The 13,376-nt window shown below is 37.0% G+C and overlaps 1 protein-coding gene across 4 annotated transcripts in view; it reads left to right on the top strand.

The window, feature by feature from the left end:
* The window catches only part of ASAP1 (ArfGAP with SH3 domain, ankyrin repeat and PH domain 1), a 144,305-nt gene that overhangs the window by 64,428 nt on the left and 66,501 nt on the right, over positions 1–13,376 (top strand). For all 4 annotated transcript variants that reach the window (XM_079301136.1, XM_079301134.1, XM_079301135.1 and 1 more), the window contains one exon: positions 9,446–9,518. In XM_079301136.1, coding sequence (XP_079157262.1) covers positions 9,446–9,518 — 73 coding nt within the window. The remainder of the gene's footprint in view (positions 1–9,445; positions 9,519–13,376) is intronic.

The following is a 13,376-nucleotide window of genomic DNA, read 5'->3' on the forward strand; positions in this document are numbered from 1 at the left end:
CATTTATGCATTTTGTGAAGTTCTAGTCAGACTAAGCAGAATTAGAAAGACAACTCCTACTTTATATAGTAAAACTTCTAATTTCCACTTGTAAATTTACCTTACAAACAGCAAAAAAATTGAATGTATGCTTTTTATAATAGATTGTATCTAGGTATGTTTTTAATCTTCTTTCTGTTAGTATCCCATACTGTCATTCTGTTATACCCTGTAATGAGGATTGTTTTTAAGATGATAGACTCTCTTAGCTGTTTACATGAATGTAGCTCTGAATTTCATACGTGGTGGTGGTTGAAGGTTTAACATGATGCAAGATGAACTCTTACTGAGCCTGCCATCATTGCAGTCTCCATAAGCAGAAGGAAACTGGGCTGTAACAGTGTCCCATAATGTTGCAGTAGTCTTCAAGGTCTGTGTTACACTGGAAATCCTTTAATGAAACTTTTGTAAACTGCAGCCTGGAAAAAATAGACATTTTTTTATTTGTTTTCTTTCTTTTTTTGCATGAAACAGTATTAGTACGTTAATATACTTTCTTTTTCTCTGAATGGAATAATTCTGCAATGAAATATTGCAGTCATCCATCATTGTATGCATTTAAATATTTCTTCAGGAGTTAGGAGGAGGGGGAGCATGAGTTTTCTGTTCTCAAGTAAGGGATCATGCCTGTTCTCTCCCTCAGCTAGGGCAATTTTTTTTCATAGAAGGATTTCTAATAGTAGTAGTAATGGCTGGTAGAAAATCCCAACAGTGCCACTTGGGATTTGAATTTATGGAGCCATGAGATGTGAGTGTGCTGTGTGCCTGCACACCAATGGAGAGGCTGCATTTATTCCTCAGTGTCACTTTTAACTTTTGTAGCATTCACAGAAACTGTGTACAATATTTGAAGAGTGTTGCTGCCGGTAAGAATAATTAGTCCTGATGAAGTCCCTCTTCCCTCCCTAAGTAGAAAATGCCTGTGGGTTACTGGCATAACAATTCAAATGCAGAGCCTGCTGCAAAATGTTTTGTGGCTTCAGGAAAAGAAGGAAAAGAGTTAACAGGGGACAAAACATTTTGTAGTATTTAACTCTGGTGCTGCAGCTGAAGAGCTCCCCTGTTAGTGAAATTTACAGTCTGGTGTAATGGGGGGAGCAATTTTCCAGAGGCTTCTGTGCTTTTTTCCAGTTCAAGTTGCTAAGAATCACATTTTTAATAACCTATGTCTGTTAGTACATCTATTGAATGTGGTTGTGTTTATGCTGTTTGTATATCATCTTCTTCTCACTTTGTTTCCTTTTGAAAGACCCTCAAATATTCACTGTCTTCTGATGAGTTTATTGTTTAATTGTTATCAAAAATAAATAATCTTGTTCTATTTTTTTTGAGTGTGTTAATATTTAGGTCTCTTGCATATAAGTTTTTCAGGTTAGATTTTCGTTAAATGAAAATTTCACTTTGTAATATCTTGTGTTTTTTTAAATGACAAGAAACTTCAGTGAATTATGCTGGAAAAAGAAAACATAATTTTGTAGGGTAGTGTTTGGTAGCCAATATTCACACACAAATCAACGCATTTCAGGAGAGGTTTGCAAGAATGCAGGGAGAGAATAGACTTTTATTAGTTTAGGATCATTCTCTTTGTGCTTTTTATTTAATAGATTGCTGATGTGGACAAGAAGAATCAAGTCACGGGAAGAAAGACTGACATCTTATATCACGATTTGCTAAAAAGTAAAGTGCAGCAGCACTTGTTATTTTTAAACAGAGGAGCATTTGTAATGTAGGAAGATTTTTGAGTAGTGTTCTGTGCAGCCACTTGCCAGAGCTTTGCAGCCTTAATGCTGGCAAGAGCTGTGTGTGCAGCCTGGGGATTGTGTGCAGTTTATCCTCAGGAGCTGGGAGCCTGCCTGTGGCTGTGCTGGCTTCTGAGCTGTAGCCATATTTTATCCAGCAGTCATGCCAGTGTGTTTATCCAGCAACTGGGGTAAGAAATAGGTAAAGTTGTGCTGCAGTGACATTTAAACTGGGAAGGTTTTTTCACTGGTTTCGCTGTTCTAGGTTTCTGTACTGTTTTGCTTTACTACTGCTGGTTGAAGGAGTGAGTTTCTATATAGGGAATGAGAGCTGTTCAGCAGTTGTAGCTAGCTCAAGGTGTGTTGCTGCCAGTGTAAAGCAAGAATATTGTCACTAAGTAGTTGTGGATGCCCCATTGTGTCCAGAGAAACTGTGGATGCTCAATCCTTGAAGGTTTCAATGCCAGGTTGGATGGGGCTTTGAGCAACCTGCTCAAGTGAAAGGTGTCCCTTCCCATGTCAGGAGCATTGGGACTAGATGATGTTTTCCAATCTAAACCATTCTCTGGTATTTATCACTAAGATTAGTTTCTATCCAGTGAAGCTGGTTTAGAGTCTGTGGGGGAAACTGTCACTGGATGGTTTCAAGTGTTGTCACTAGTTGTGGGGTTTTCAGCATCTCCTACACAACAGAAATTAGAAAATAAATCTGATCAGTGTCATCAACACTCCTGGAAACAAATCTCTTAGTTTATGTTTCAGGTATCTCTAAATGTACCATGTGCAGAAGTATTATGTAACTCAACTGAGAACTTAAATGAAGAAACTGCCCAAAATATTGTTAAGCTTTCACAGGTGTGTCAGATTGTGCACAAAATCCAACATCCACACCATGCTCATTAGAAAAATGTGATGCTAGCTTCATTTTATGCAGAATGGATCATACATAGATAGTGACCAGTGTCTCCACTCTTGCTCTTGCAAAAGAGGCTGCTGGGTAGGAGTCTGGTTGCAAAGACTTTTTTTTTTTTGTTGCCAAACAAATTACAATTAGCAATACTGCACTTGGACAAGCAATATCCACTGTGTTTCTATTAGAGAAATACCTGGAGAATAATTAAGTGTCTAACACTTCTGCAGTTTCTTTAAGAGCCCACACAAATGAGCTGGCTCATCTATTGTGACCTTTACAGCTCTGGAGGTTGGTGATTTTTGTCACATATGGAGTTTGGAGAGGCTATTCCATTGCATCATACCATGTAGCTAAGAGCAGACACGAGGAATGTTCAACCAATGAGATATATGTTAAATTTGGACAACACCTGAAAAAAAAAATACTTTCAGGAAAAATGTGTTTACTCAGTTCGATTGCTGAATGCATTTTTCATTAGGTTATGTTTAAAACACTTGAAGCTTGAAATTTTCAGAGAAGACAAGGTTTTAAAAATAATGTTATTTTAGTTGGTCTTCTTTTGGAAGCAGCTGGTAAGTGGTGCTGTGTGAAAGGATGGTGGCATCAGTTATTATGGTGATAAGTGCTTGCTGATGTGTTGTTTTGGTTTGCTTCCTCTCATTGGTGCCCTTTGGGGTTTTCTTGAGTAACTCAGGGCAAGTTCAAGCTGTACCTTTCTATATCCACTTTTTACACAAAGACCTTATCTCTAGAAAATGATTAACACTTTAACACCCCTATTTTTGTCATGTAGACATGACAAAACATTACATGTGCTGAGACAGCAATTGGAAACAATTTTGATTCTGGTGACTGGCAGGAGCAGTGTAATTTGAGTGGAGAAGGAAGGGCAGGAAGGGTGGTTTAAGTCACTTCTCTGTGTTCAGAATTAGGTGAGTTTGGAAGTCTGCTCATTTCTGAATGAGTGAGCTACAGGAGACCAATGCTAATCCTCTCTTTTGGTTATATTTCACTGTGGCAATTATAGGGGTTTGTGTTGTAGCAATTTCAGTGGCATGCAATAACTTACTAGTTGTCTAGTCTGTGTTTATTGTATATCCAATAAAGTCTGGATTTTATTGTGGGGAAAGCTGATACTGCTGCTGAACAGCCCTAACTTTAAAGGATGCTATTGCTCTACTTCATTCCTTGGGCCCTGTAACTGGGACTTGAGCAGAGGGCAAGCATGTTTTATTGTCTAGCCAGCAGTAACTTCTGTGCCAGGGTTAGAGAACTGTGTAAATTGGTAAGTGAAAGATTTAATGCTTTTAGTCCCTTGAAGCTGATAAATCATCCTTGTGTGTTCCATGAATTAATTGTTCTTGTGTTTGACAATACAGGCACATGACTCCCAAGCACTCATTGCACCCATTTGTGTGTATAACCTCAAATATTTTTATATTTCACATGGATTGTTTTTTTAATATAAGAAAATAATTTCCTCAAATATATGGTGGGAGGGTGGTGAGTACATAGGTTGTTCAAGGGTTTGTCTTGTGCAAAATGTTATAATGCTTTAAAAACATTTCTTCTCTGGTATATTATTTTTGTGGGTGGGTTCTGGTAGTGGTAGGATGTGGAATCTTTTAGGGCAAACCTCCTAAAAAGGCTGTCAATTTCTAAACTTTCTCTGATATAAGCATGAGTGGATTGTTCTAGTTGGAATATGTATCTCCTTTGGATAATAATCTACTTGGGGATTAATCATATTCAGTAATATATACTGACATATTAATGTGATTGTCAGTGTCTTGAGCCACTTTTTTTTTCTTTATTATAAGGTTGAAACAGAAATTAGTTGGGTTTTTTGCCTCTCTTCAAATTGTAAAGGTTTGCAAGGTACACAAAATATATTGGATGTTCTAGTACTCTAGTGGGCTCAATGGGCAGTAGCATCCTTTGTGCAAATCTGTGCCTCTGAGTTGGTGCTGATTTCTAGAAAAGCTAAATTTAAAATGTGTGTAAAGCACTTTTGTGATTGGTTTCTGGAAAGTAGTTTTGTGTTAATCTAGAAAAAAAGGTTTATGTGTTTTTTAAACCATGATTTTCTTGTGTATTAGCAATAAACACCTCAAATATTCATAAGTGTGGTTACAGTATGTAGACTTTTCTGTACAATCACATCAGGACAAATATAGAATCACAAAATGGGTTTGGGTTGGAAGGGACCTTAAAGTTCATCTAATTCCAACCTCTATGTCACGAGCAGGGACACTTGCAAATATTCTAATAGAAGTATTTATGCACACACATGCCCATAAATAGATACATATCTATACAGAATAAATAGACACAAGGTTTTAAAGAAACAATTAGTGTTTTATCTACATGTGAACCTGCCAGTTTTTACTATATCAGAGACAGATGGCAAAACAGAATCTACCACTTTCCACACTACACTGTAGTATAACTTCTGGCTTAAAATTTAGAGGTTATTAAAACAGAGCATGGACTCAAAATAGAAATACCTTTCACTGAGAAGAGATCAGACTCTTGAGGGTTGAGGAGAGGCAAAAGCAGAGTCTGTCAGTATGAACAGCAGTGGAAAATGTGCAGCAGAGAGGACTGGTGTGGGTTAGGGAATGTCAGCATATACCTCTTCTGACCTGGCTCTGATCTGTGTGCTGTGGTAGGCTGGTAAAAGTGCACCTGGTGATCCACATCAGTGAAATTATCCTTTGGGAGAACACACCTTGTCTCTAGCCCAAAATTAGTTTGGTTTTATATCCTCAGGTGGACAGTTTTCCATCCACAGGTGTGAATAGCCACCAGTAAATGTACATGTTAGGAGAGAGGAGGTACCTTCCCAAAATGTGAGATGGTAGCTGTAAGTACAATGTCTGTCAGTGGGAACTGCACTGGTGGAGGGTGAGCTACATCCACAGAGCTCAGCAGGAGCTTTCACAGGACTGTTGGCACCACAGCAGCTCCTGGGCTGGGTCACTGTGTGGCCACCACGAGAGCTCTGGGGCGAGGGAGCAGATGCTGCTTTCCTCAGCAGGGCAGGTGTGAAGCAGCCTGGTGGTTTGACATGGCAGGCTGGGTTAGAGCAGCCTAGAGCAGAAAGGAGAAATTACATCTGGGGTAACTGTAGGGGGAATTTCACACTGAATAGTTAGAAGAGCTGATGCATAAGCTTCCATGTAAGTGAATGCAGCAACCTGAAACCTCAGCAAAGCCAGAGATTCTGATGAGAATGAGGAGCAAGGAACTTTCCTTGTTTAATTTTATTTAAGCAGATTAAATATGGTGTTTATTTTGTGTTCTTTCTCCTTGTTTCCCTTCAGTTTTTGGGGTTTTTTTGTGGTTTTTTTTTTTTGTGAAAACTGATTTTGCATTATTTTGAGCTTGTCTCCAGGATGACCATTTTCAAGAAGAAAGCTTTGTTCAGCTAATAAGATAGTGAATCTGTGGTGTAGTAGCGAATCTTTAAATTATTTTGTCTTTCCAAAATATGTGAGAGGGTAAGAAAATGTTCTTCTGTGGAATTTAAAAAGGCCTCCTGCAAGATGGTATCATGGAAATTAAGAAAGAAGTATTGAAGGAGAGCAAGAAGGAGTGGGTGGTGGCAAGGAAGAGTTGGCAGGTAGGAAGGAGTGCCTCTGAATGCCTAGAGGTTGTCACAGAAACCCCTTGGCTCTCTAAGACATTGCAATTTTCAATAATATGAATGTATGCCACTTTTAATGGAAGATCAGATTTTGTGTCTGCTATGATAGGCACTTAAAGTATTTAATATTCTAAATACTAGAAATGAAAATTAATGAATACTGCAAAAGCTTGTTTTCACCTAACTAGGGAAAGCAAGGCTGTTCCTGTCTAACATGCTGAGAAGGTAATATTACTCTGGAATAATAATTGAATTGAGCATTGAGTGCAACTTAATTCCTTTGCAGCAGAGTGAAGCTAAAAATTGTCAGCAAAAGACCTCTAAGAGGAATGTTATATATTTGGAAGCAAACTATCTCCAGTTATATAAAATAAACAAAACAAAAACAAACAACCAAAAAGCATCAACACCCAAAAGCACCTAAGCAACTCTAGATAACAGGTTTTGTGTACCTGGTATGCAAGTGTTTTATTTATAGTTTTTGGACTATGAAGAAGTAGTTCACATAAAAATTCTATTTGCAAATATAAAAATACAAAATTAGCCTGTGATGTCATTCTGACTTAGATCACTGGCTCCTTCAGGCTATGGATGTCATCTTTGTATATTGCTTTGCTCAGTGATTCCTCTTTTAAAGTAATGAATGTTTCCTTTCCTCCTGCTCTCACATTAGTGATTGCATCTAATTCAATAGCAATTCCAATTTAGAAATTTTTTCTAGTCTGCTTGTCATAGTCTTTTAGATTGATAACTTCAGTAAAAAGTTTCCTAGAGTTTTTCTATTTGTTTCTTTCTCCCAAGTGCCCAATTTGCTTCAATACTAGACCTTAGCACAAAGTTCTATCTCTCAATCTCATCAATATTGACCATTTTCTTTCTTACAAAACATTGGATTCAAATTCTTATCCTGTGTTCAAACTTTCAGTAGACAAGTGAGTCATTATTTTTTTCTGGTCATTGAAGATGGAGACAACTTTAGTAGAAATGTATGATAGCAACTGCCTGACATAGCAGGCAGGCAGGAGCAAAAGCTTTTGACAGCATTTGCTGTGGAATCAAAGAGAAGCACTTGCTGTGCAGTGTCTTGGAAAGGAACACAGAGTTCCCAATATTTCATTGCATTTAAAAATGGTAACTTTTCCTGGCAAGATGTAAGTCAAGTCAAACCCACTATTTTAGTGGGGAGCAAAAGAAATAATGATGTTTGCAGTTCTTAATGTTTTAATCCATTGTTCTGCTGTAAATGGAAAAAAAAAAAAAACAAAAAAAAAACAAAGCAGAGATAAATAGCTTCAGAAGGCATTTTTACAGCTTTTGTGGTTCCAAATGTTCTAGTTTTAGCTGCCACAGGAGTGGTTGTATGATTTGAGAAAATGGTTGTTTCCAGTCAAGGAACAGAAACATTCCATTTTATTTTGTTACAGATTATCATGTATTGTTCAGCTATAACGTTTTGCAAGGTTAAAATTGGGCTACTCAAAACAGAATCATTATGTATTAATTGGTTTCTCTCTGTATGGATGCCTACTGTAAGTGTTCACACACAGGAACACTCTTTGTTTGGAATTTACTGATGAGCAGTACCCTCATGTTTAACCATCTCCAGTGCTTTACACTGTAGTTGACCTGGAGCATCTGATGGGGTTTTCTGGAGCTGCTTAATGCTCAGTGGAATATTCTTTGATTATAGATTCATAGAATGGCTTGGGTTGGAAGGAAAACTGAGTATCATGTAGTTCTTACACCCCTGCCATGGGCAAGGACACCTTCCAATTGACCAGGCTGCTCAAAGCCTCATCAAGCCTGGCCTTGAGCACTTCTAGGGATGGAGCATCCACAGCTTCTCTGGGTAACCTCAGTGCTCACCCCTCTCACAGTAGAATCTCTAGCTAATATCTAATTTCAGCCTGCTCTTGCTTTCAAGCCAGTCTCCCTTCTCTTATCACTCCATTCCCTTGTAGAAACTCCCTCTCCAGCTGTCTTGGGCACCCCATTGCTCAGGTATTGGAAGTTGCTGTGATGTTTTCTGAGGCTTTCAGTGTCAAACCATCTCAGTTTTGACAGTGGAAGCTCTGCTTACAGGCTGTTTCCACTCAGTACTGCTGGTGATGTCCCTCTGGGAGGAAGTAGGAGTAGCTGACATTGTTCCTTGTCCTTCCAACCCCCAGGAGCTCCACAATTTAAACTTTTTGGGATGACAGGGCTGTGCAAGGATCTCTGCAGCATGAATGGTGTGGTCATTACCAGCTCCCATTGCTCAGTTGCTCTGCTGTCCTGACAGGGATTGAGAGTTCAAGTTCTCCAATCTCCAGTGATTTGAAAGTGAATATAAAATGGCAAACACTACCAGCTTCATTAAAACTTGGAATTATTGATCTAACATTACCTAGGTGATGGGAAATTGCCTGTGATCTAAATGGGGGGAAAATAGCAGACTATTTAAACGTTCCTGTGTATGATTTGGAATCTAATGCTCAATTCATCATTACTTAATAATATTTTATACTAGATTTTGGAACTATTGCAGAAAATTTGAAATTCTTCAACATGTAATCTTGAAAATGAATACTTGCATTTTATTATTATTATTGTCACATTATGTTGCACAAAATCAGATATTAATCCTTTATTTTGATTTGCTATGTTTCATCAACTGTACTTTGAGTTATGTTGTAGAATTTGGTGCAAGTGGTTAGTGTGATAATCTGTGTTTATAAACACTGTTACTGTGAAGAACCACAGTTAACATGCAATTTAGTTGTAGAAGAAACTGTAGGGCTGATGTAGAAGCATCTGCTTGTTTGCTTTTTTTTTTTTCCAAAATATAATGCAGTTTGAATAAATGCTTTGTCCTTTGAAAAACTAAAATAGTGGTTTTCTTCTAGCACTGTCAATGCTGCTCTGCTTTGTTGTCAGAGCATTTTCAGTTCAATCATTTAATTCATCTTGAAGGGGTTGAATGACCCCAGACCTTCCCACAGGCTGAATCAGTGTACCTGAAGCTTTTTCCAGCCTGTGAAAGTACTTATTTTGTGGGTTTCTTTTTAGTTGTTAAAGTATATTCTGACAATTAAATAAATATTTGTTTACTTCTTTCTATTGTAGGCATTGGATCAAGACAGAACTGCACTACAGAAGGTGAAAAAATCTGTGAAAGCAATATATAGTTCGGGGCAAGGTAAGACATTGTTTTCAGTTTTACACAAGAACCAAAGCATTTAATTTCAAGTTTGAGATGTCTTGCAATTCATCATGTTTAAACATGTAGCATAAGAAATGCTTATCTGTTTTAGGAGTGTTTGGACATAAAATTTTCTTTCTTCACTTCTGATTAATGTGCTCTCCAGTTGTTTTACCCTCATATTCCTTCTCAATGGCCTCTAGGGGAATCCCATAGGTAAATTTTTCTGCTGTTATAGTATTTCAAGCATTTACCTTCAACTAGAACAATGACAAAAAAGCGTTCTCAACTGAAATTTTAGGAAGCACTTATAAGTGAAACAAGATTTAGAACTTGCTTAAATTTAAAAAATAAATAAATTAAAATAATTACTTGCTTTTGTTTGGTCAACATGTACTCTGCCTTAATAATGTGTTTCTCTTCTTACCTAAAATCAAGTTATGTGTTTCCCTTCTTACCTAAAATAGTTATATAATTGTTTTGCTTGCTCGAAGACACTGCTGATGTTTTACTGGAACTGCAATAGTTACTTTGATGGAAGGTTATTTGGTTAGAATATGAATTGATAATCAGTGTGAGTGCAGTAACAAATGGTGATCAAACACATCAGTATACAAATTTGGTTTTAAAAATGCTATAACAATAATACTTCTACCTCTGTTTCTCTTATGTTCTAAAAACTGTGCCAAAGGCAGATATGGTAACAGAACTGTGCACTTTCCAGTAACCTTCTGGGTGTAAATACAGGATTTTAGAAAATCCCAGTTCCAGTTTCCCAACAATAATAATCAGTTTAGCAAATATTTTCCATATACGGAGCTAATTTTGAATGCTCTTAGTTTCTATGTTTATGGAAGTGTCTGGGATTTTAAAATATCTTGCAGTTTCTTAACTCTTCTCATTTGCCAATCACTGATATTGATTTGCTAACACCATGCTTTAATTAGCTGTAATTTCAGTTGTTGATAAATGCTTTCCCAAAACACCATGAAACCTGATATAAAGTGAGAATAGTATTTAGTATTTTTGCATTTAGCTTTATGCTTTGAGAAGTATTCAGATATTCCAAAAAGCTTTTCTATTTGAGAGTGCTTACTTAAACAGAGTTTTGAAAACTGATGGAGAAACTGATGGTGAGTGTAGAACACATTAAAGGTGTTCTGAGTGCTTTGAAACATATAAATAGCTATCATTTGAGTCTTGTGATAAAAATAATATTGTTGTTAAGGCCTGTTAATAAGGCAGTACTAAATGATGAATTAGTTGCATTGAATAAAACCAATAGAATGTGGGTTAGTGATTTTGATTGGGTGCTCTGCAGTTAAAAAGGAGTAGAGATGGGTAGCTGGATTTAAATTTTTTTTTTTTTTTTACCTTTTTAATTTTTGCTTTAAACAGTCCTTGCTTCAAAGGAAGAAGTTAGTAGGAATTCTTTTGGCTCAAGAAAGCTTTCTGCATAATCCTCTGGCTCCCTCTTCAGAATGCTGCTGTCATAGGCTCTGTTACAGTGAAAAGCTGTGTGCAGGAGTCAGTTCAGGCAGTGACTGATAAACTGGGATTAGTAAAATCAAGACCAAAAATGTGTTACACATTTGAAATCTTATGAAAACTGAAAACTCAAACTCATTTTGCCCCCTTGTACAAGGAAAATTGCTGCATCAGCTATTTTCTTGTGCTTCAGTGGTGAAAATAGATTTTGCTGATATTTAGGTAAAACAGCTGCAAAATGAATTGGGGTGTATCAGTTCAAGGAAGTATTATGTGGCTATTTTTTTATTTCAAAAGAAAGCCTCTAACTATATTTTGAGAACCCAAAATTGGAATTTTGTTTGTTGGCTAGAAGTTAAGACCATATTTAATTTGCAAGAATGGAGAAGGTTTTTTAGTACTCCTGTGCTTCCTAATCTCCTTTGAGAACTCCAGCTGAACTGGTTAGAAAGTTATTCAGGGACAATAGAAATTCTTTTTTCAATTTAGTAATCCAATTCCTACTCTGCCAAAAGCGATAGCTAGGTTTATTTTGATTGTAGTGGTTTTAGGTTGTTGGGTTTTGTTTTTTTTTTTTTGTTTCTTTGTGGTTGTTTTTTTATTGCTGTTGCTGTTGGTTTTGTGGGGTGTGGGTTTTTTTTTGTCTTGTTTTGGGGTTTTTTTGGTTTGTTTTTTGTTTGTTTGGGTTTTTTTGGGGAGGGTTTGTTTCTTTTTTTGATTTTTGAGGGAATGTTTGTATGTTTGCTTTTTGGGGTTTTATTTTGTTTGGGTTGAGTGTTTTTTGTTTTTTGGGTTTTTGGTTTTCTTGGGGAGGATTTGGGTTGTTTGTTTTTGTTTTTTATTTTTTTGTAGGTTTGGTCTTTTGCTTTTTATTTTTAATTTTTTTTCCCTGTATAACATTTGAATAGTGACTGTGACACAATGCAGTGTCTCATACAGAACACTACAGGAAGGCTGAGCCTTGTAGTGTGTTGGTTTGCTCCACTCCAGCACTGAATTATGAACCACAAGGTTCTCTGGTCTTACAAAGAGCTTTAACATCACCCCAATACTTTCTGCTCTTCCTGTGCTTCCCTCACCCATTTGTCATATTTACACTTAGAGCTACTGCTGTGGAAATGAAAACAAACCAGCACAAAAGTATAGAAAACCCTTGGAAATGTCCCTTCCCTATTTTCATTTCAGAAAGTATGGGAAAGGACTGTTTATAAAATTCTCTTCATTCATCCAAAGAGGCACCTCTTTCTCACCACTTGCTCCCTGTCTTGCTGTTTACTTCAATGATCAATTGTATCTGTAACTGGGAACCATCTTATAGCAAGTGTGCTTGAACTTAATAGAGAATCTGTTCTGACATCCTTTCCCATAAGATTTGGATTGAATTGTAACAGCAGTACAGATTGCACAATTATTTTTGCTGTAGATTTTTCAATAGCACTTTTTCATTACTTCCCTGGGATGACTCCCAAATATAATCAAAGGAGTTTACACAATGAAAAAATAAAAACATAAAATCCCTACAAGGCCAAAGGTACTGAGATGGATCAGCAGTGCACATGGTGTCCCACAGTGTTCAACAGCAAATGCTGGAGGAATTAGAAAAATGATTTAAAGATGGAGTGTATTTTAATATTTTATTTAGCATTTTCTCAGCTCACTGTCATGAAGGTCAGGAATTATGTTGAGTCAGAAATTATATCCTGATGTTTGACACTTCTTAGTGGACTTCTACAACTTATTTTGTCCAAGGAATTTGAATTAATGTAGATCTTTATCATTCACAGTCCTGTATCAATCTAATTCTCCTGTGTGGATTTTCCCAGTGTGTGTTCATGTTCTTCAGATCTTAAGTCACCTGAGAAGGAGTCTGTCCCTGCCCCTGGATTCAGTCCTACCAAAATGACTCATCTGATATGAAATTGAGGGAGCTTTGCATGTTCTCACCATGAAAATTTGTAAGAGGCTTTGCCCAGGCTTACTAGAGTAGAGCCAGAGGAGTTTTTGGTGAATGAATCCTAACTTTGTTCTGTGGACCATTCTCTCCCTTGAAATAAGTTTGAGTTGTTTCCATTATTACTCACAGCATCTCTCTTCTGAAATCAGCAGTTCTAGGGGGTTTTGAGGGGGTTTTTGGTTGTTTTTTACAGAAACCATCACATTTTATCATCCTCACTTTCTTTCTTGCTCCAAAATGGCAGTATAGACTTAGTTTTCTAAAACAGGAAAGAGGAGGAGTGAATTTTGGACAACAGGGACAGGAACTGCACACAATATTAAAGGTTTAAGCCCACCATGGCAATATTTTGATATTGCTCTATTGCATACTCTGTTTCTTCATAATTTCTGATGTGCAGCTTTGTTTTGCTT

Source organism: Erithacus rubecula (assembly GCF_903797595.1).
Source record: "Erithacus rubecula genome assembly, chromosome: 3".
Lineage (NCBI taxonomy): Eukaryota > Metazoa > Chordata > Aves > Passeriformes > Muscicapidae > Erithacus > Erithacus rubecula.